Here is a 5,508-nt window from a genome sequence, read left to right as displayed (position 1 = left end):
CGTCTCTGGAGGAGTCCCTCAGGGCTGCAGGACCGTCTCTGGAGGAGATACTGCTGCACTTGTTTAAATGAGCACATGGTTGTGAAATAACTCGCCGTGCTTCAACAAACAGTTGCGTGAGTAATAATGTGCATCACTGAGATAATCTCACAAAGTCTAGATTTATTCAGGTAAGGATCATTGAAAGTGGATTACGTGGAGCAGGTGTCGTCAAATTATAGAGCAACGGAGATAAAACTCTGGAAAATATTTACACTACAAAATATGGACACGTTTAACAATGAAACAAAGACCAGGTTATCCAGAACATCCGAGTGGGTAGAACTGGAGCAGAACCACGGACCCGACTCAAAGTTCTGTAACTTTGTTTATGGGTCTGCCCGAAGGTTCTGACTCTGATAAAATGAAGTTGAGATTTCCGACGGCCCCTGAACTCATCTTTGTTTGTTTGCAGGACGAGGATGACTGAGACCTTCGTCGCTCCGATCCACACGTCCTGTTCGGGGTGGGGGTGTAAAAAGTTCTTTTCTTTCTAATCTTTCTCGTGTCGTTTGACCCGGCGCCCGTGCAGAAGTCTTCAGCAGCTCTGATTGGACGACGGCGCCGCCTTCGTAGCATTCTGCACGCCACTTCCTGTAGGTCCAGCTGATCGTTTGTTTGTACAATAAATGAGTTTCTGTGTTGCCATGGTAACTTTTCTAAATATACCATCTGTAAATTATGACCAGGGGGCTCAGATTAAATCCAGCCGCTGACGTTTGAGTCCAGATTAAAACCTTTTAACTCAAACGCAGATTAACAGACAGGAATTAAAGTCCAAATGTTGGTTCTGCTAAACCCGACCTTCCCTGCAGGTCCAGAACTCTGGGTCCAGTCTGTCAAGCTCCTAGAACCTTTGTGATAATCTGTCTGTAGATAATCCAGCCCCCTGAAATGTTTAGAACCTGTTGTTGCAGTTTTGTAATAAACCAGAACCACCCGGTCCTGACCCGAACCCGGAGTCTGTCTTCTGTCTGCGTCCATGAACAGCAGTTCAACAGAACTTTTATTCAGTGTTCCATTAAATCAACAGAACCCCGACCTGGTTCTGGTCCAGAGTGACCCTGTTAGCTGGTTCTGGTCTCGGGTCCGTCAGAAGAAAAACGATCAGTTTCAGAGATTTTATTTAAAAAAGTTCTCCAACGTGAACATCTTTAAAATCTGAGTCCAAACACGAAGTTCTGATAAAAGTCCATCCACATTATTACTGAGAGGCAGAACCTTCGGCCCGGCTGCTGATCAGAACCTGTGACCCGGCTGCTGATCAGAACCTTCGACCCGGCTGCTGATCAGAACCTGTGACCCGGCTGCTGATCAGAACCTTCGGCCCGGCTGCTGATCAGAACCTTTAAAACTGGTTTTAATTCAACACATTATTCTGACTTGAGTCCAAACAGTCCATCAGACCTGGGCCTACTGGACCCAGCAGAACCAGTGAGACCACAACAGGCCAGCAGTTCTGCAACAGGAAGTAAAACCCACTGGGGCTCGGGTCAGAACCGGACCCTGAGGCGGCACGTCCTGTCCCACATGCTGCGGTCTGGCTGGAGCAGGCCGGTCCTGGTGGCCGGAGTGGGCCGGGCCACGCAGGAGAAGGGTCTGGAGTTGATGTTGATGAGGGACAGCTCCTTTTTCAGAACCGGCAGCTGGTTCTCCTGGACCAGACCGAAGACGTCCAAGAACCGGAGGGATGGGAGCGTCCTGCCCAGGTCACTGTACACACACACAGTAACCGGGTCAACGAGGTTCTGTCAGAACCAAACAGAACCTTCAAAAAATAAATAGGAAGGAAACCCAATCAGCTGATTAACCCGGTTCTGTTCAACAGAACCTTAAAGGACCAGAGGAGCGTAAAGAAAAGCATCAGTCGGCACCTCTAGAACTTTGGTTCTGTTCAGGGCTGGTAAGCGGGTCGACCCGTCAGAGGTGAACTTACCTAAGAGCAGCCAGGTGGAGGTGGTAGCACCGACTCAGAGACAAATGGACCAGAACCTTCAGCTGCTGGAGGACCGGGAGGACGTCAGCTGTCAGCAGAGTGCTGTCACTGAAACACACGCAGACCTTTGATCAGAACCTCCTATCGGACCATCAGAACCAGGAAGTGACCCGGCTCATCTCTCAACGGGTCACTTGACAGATTCAGGACTTCACGCGTGTTAAAGTCCTTCAGCAGCAGGTAAGATGTTTACTGTTAAAACGTGCTCTCACCTCAGGTCTAGGGTCTGGATGTTTGGACATCTGGCCACCAGAACCTTCACGTCTGAAAAACAATCTCGGATTACCAAACCAGTAGACCCGGGTCCAAACAGAACCTTGGGCTTCATAATTACCGTCCAGAGTCAGAGTGTCTCTGTAGCCGCTCAGGTTCAGGTCCGACACTGCGGAGCTCAGGTTCTGGACCAGGTTCTGGACGTGCTCGCTGCTGAAGCTGCACCACGACATGTTCAGCTGCTTCAACCTGAGGAGTCAGAACACAAGGGCTAAGTGACCCACCAGAACCATCGAGACCCGGGTCTGACGGGACCGACCTCCAGCAAGACCGGAGCAGGGCCCCCACGGCACCGGCGGACATGTTGGAGCAGCCGCCCAGGTTCAGCTGCAGCAGGCCCGGGTTCTTCAACAGGCACCTGAGGGACAAGAACACCATCGTCAGCTGGTTCCGACCCAATTGGACCGACCGTTCACAGCCACTGTTACTGAGCCGGTACCTGATGATGTCATCAGACAGCTGCAGCCCCTCCAGGCTCAGGTACTGCAGCTGTCTGCAGCACCGCAGCAGGTTCTGCAGAACCCAGGTCGGGATGACGGAACTGGACAGGTCCAGTTCGACTATCTGCAGCGGGCTGGACACACAGAACCAATCAGAACCCAGCAGAACCAGTCAGAACATCAATAACACCAACCAGAACTCACCTGGACCCTGTGAACTGCAGGTCTTCAACAAACGCTCGAGGACAGCGCAGCCTGCGGACCCGGGTCTTCAAAACCTGCTGCAGAGCCAGGCCCATGTGGGTCAGGCCCTCCAGGTCCACACTGTGCCACAGAGACTCGTCAAACCTGAAACCAGGACAGAACCAGAACCTTAATCTGGAGTTAATCCCAGCAACAAGGACTTAAAAAAAAAATAAAACCGGATCAGAACCAGGACCAATCATGTTCCACCAATTTGGTTTGTGTAATGTCCGGGACCCAGACCCTCAAGACCCAGACCCTCAGGACCCAGACCCTCAGGATCCAGACCCTCAGGACCCAGACCCTCAGGACCCAGACCCTCAGGACCCAGACCCTCAGGATCCAGACCCTCAGGATCCAGACCCTGGTTTGGTGTCTCGTCAGGTTTCATTAATCCGCTCCACTGGGTCCCAGAACTGCCAGATTAAAACAAAATAAACGGATCATTTAGATCTGGACCCGATAAGGAAGAGTCTTTCTTACGCCAAGCGGTTCCAGCGCCTGCAGACCCCAGAGACCCTGAGCAGGTCCTGGAGGGGCAGGTACAGGTAGATCCTGAGGAGCAGTTCTTCAGGTAGATGGTTCCAGGAGACACCTGAGAGGAGAAACCAGAAAATCGTGATCCTGTTCGAAGTCCAGCTGCAGCTGGGGCCGGCTATGGGGAGTTCCTACCTGAAGTGGACTCTCTGGTCCTCCTGGACCTCCGAGCCAGCACAAACTGGTTCTCCTTGCCTCTGCTGACCAGCAGCGGGACTTTGTGAGGAGGCGGGAGCCGCTGGACGGACTCTGTTGGGGTGTACTCGGAGTCCGGACCCAGGAGGTCCCTGGACCGGCGTTTGGTCCTGATCCTGCCCCCCCTCAGGCTGGTCCAGGACAGGTCCTGCAGGGGCACCACGCTGCTGCACGGATGGAAGCAAAGGGTCAGAACCTTTAAGAACCGGAAGCTAAACCCTACAGAACCTCCAGAACCGGACTCCCGTCCCTTTCTCCGCCCGCCATCCTGGACCTGAGAACCGCCAAAACTTTACCTCTAAAACCAACAACAATAATCCTTACCTCTCCTCAGATTAACACGAGATTAAACTAGTTGGCTAATAAAACAGAAGAGCTGAACAAACTACAGCTAATAAAACCGTAGAAGAAGAGTTCAGAGCTGACGGAGGAAAAGGCGCTTCTTTAACGTTAGATTTTAAAAAGTTAACTTAAATAAACTCATTTCTTACAAAAACATTACCGGAATTAATCAACTACATAAAAACAAATTAATTTAATCTGAGTTAATCTGACAAATTGAACAGTAAAAACTCTTTCTCTCCAGGATTACATTATTCAAATGACACATTTAAAAAATATATAAAAACTAAAAATTCATAAATAATCTTACCTGTCTTTAGACATCTCTTTAAATCGAATTATTCTCTTTAATCCGGATATATTTTCCCTCCTAATCCTGAAGTTTTAACTTCACCCTCAAATTTACTCTTTAAACCTGCCGCCAGCAGACAAGCGCCCTGCTTCCACTACGTACACCCATATGACGTCATGACGTACGGGTGGAAGCCGGATGTTTGTAGCGCCACCTGTCGTTCAGGAGGAGGAAGGAGAGCTTTTAATCCATCCATCCATTATCTTTACCCGCTTACTCCATTTTGGGTCACCGGTGCCCATGTCCAGCAATCACTGTGCGAGGGGCGGGGGACACCCTGGACAGGTCTCCAGTCCATCACAGGGACACATAGAGACAAACGAGACAAACAACCATTCACTCTCTCACTCACACCTAGAGACAATTTAGAGTTACCAATCAGCCTTACATACATGTATTTGGTCTGTGGGAGGAAACTGGAGTACCCGGAGAAAACCCACGCATGCACGGAGAGAACATGCAAACTCCACCCAGAACGGCCCCTGGACCGGGGTTTGAACCAGGGACCTGCTCGCTGAGAGGCAGCAGCTCTACCAGCTGCACCACCGTGCTGCCCAAGCTTTTTATCATTAAAGTCAAATTCAAAGTTGCTTTATTATAACAACCATTAAGAAGAGAAAGAGAATTTAAAAAAATTAATGAATCAACACAAATGTTTACTTTATTCTTCCTTTTATTGTTATCAGAGTCAGTCAAAGTTAGAGATTTATTTTTCATACACACCACATGTGGTAAATGTGGTGGAATGAGATTATGTACACAGGGTCCCAATTACATCCCACAATAAAATAAAATAAATAAATAAAAATAAAATAAATAAATAAATAAAAAAACAGTAATAAGATCTAAGATATGAAAAAAAAATCAACTAAAATTATGCTAAGCACTAATAGCATAAAAACAATACGCCAAACAGCACGAACACGAACCAAAGACCCATCTCTGCCTGATGCCCTCAACAAGTTCTATGCACGCTTTGAAGACCCGAACAGACCACCCAGCACCAGACTCACCTCACCACCGGATGAAGAGCATCTCAGCGTGACCTCAGCAGAAGTAAGGAGTACCTTCAGGAGGATTAATCCGCACAA

At 49.0% G+C, this 5,508-nt stretch overlaps 2 protein-coding genes across 2 annotated transcripts in view; one reads left to right on the top strand and one right to left on the bottom strand.

Annotated features, from left to right (window-relative positions):
- setb (SET nuclear proto-oncogene b) overlaps positions 1-994 on the top strand; it is a 6,117-nt gene extending 5,123 nt beyond the window's left edge. The window contains exon 8 of the mRNA XM_037692223.1: positions 455-994. Coding sequence (XP_037548151.1) covers positions 455-469 — 15 coding nt within the window. The 3' untranslated portion in view covers positions 470-994. The remainder of the gene's footprint in view (positions 1-454) is intronic.
- Positions 995-1,532: 538 nt separating this feature from the next.
- skp2 (S-phase kinase-associated protein 2, E3 ubiquitin protein ligase) lies at positions 1,533-4,389 on the bottom strand. The gene is made up of 10 exons (XM_037692527.1): positions 4,376-4,389; positions 3,664-3,890; positions 3,475-3,586; positions 2,953-3,096; positions 2,748-2,882; positions 2,568-2,666; positions 2,370-2,497; positions 2,248-2,299; positions 1,976-2,083; positions 1,533-1,752 (listed from the first exon to the last, which is right to left on the bottom strand). The coding sequence occupies exons 1-10, from the start codon at positions 4,387-4,389 to the stop codon at positions 1,533-1,535; spliced, it is 1,239 nt and encodes a 412-aa protein (XP_037548455.1).
- Between the last annotated feature and the right edge of the window lie 1,119 nt (positions 4,390-5,508).

This window comes from Nematolebias whitei, chromosome 18 (genome assembly GCF_014905685.2).
Source record: "Nematolebias whitei isolate Nwh7 chromosome 18, NemWhi1, whole genome shotgun sequence".
NCBI lineage: Eukaryota > Metazoa > Chordata > Actinopteri > Cyprinodontiformes > Rivulidae > Nematolebias > Nematolebias whitei.
Note: the sequence above shows the minus strand (reverse complement) of the source record. Positions and strands in the feature narration are given on the sequence as shown.

What these genes read in the sequence shown, in the direction of transcription:
- skp2 (XM_037692527.1), bottom strand. An exon ending in CTGCAGTTCACAGGGTCCAG is followed by an intron (nt 2,883 to 2,952) that starts GTGAGTTCTGGT and finishes CTGTGTGTCCAG; the next exon opens with CCCGCTGCAGATAGTCGAAC. An exon ending in AGACACTCTGACTCTGGACG is followed by an intron (nt 2,300 to 2,369) that starts GTAATTATGAAG and finishes ATTGTTTTTCAG; the next exon opens with ACGTGAAGGTTCTGGTGGCC.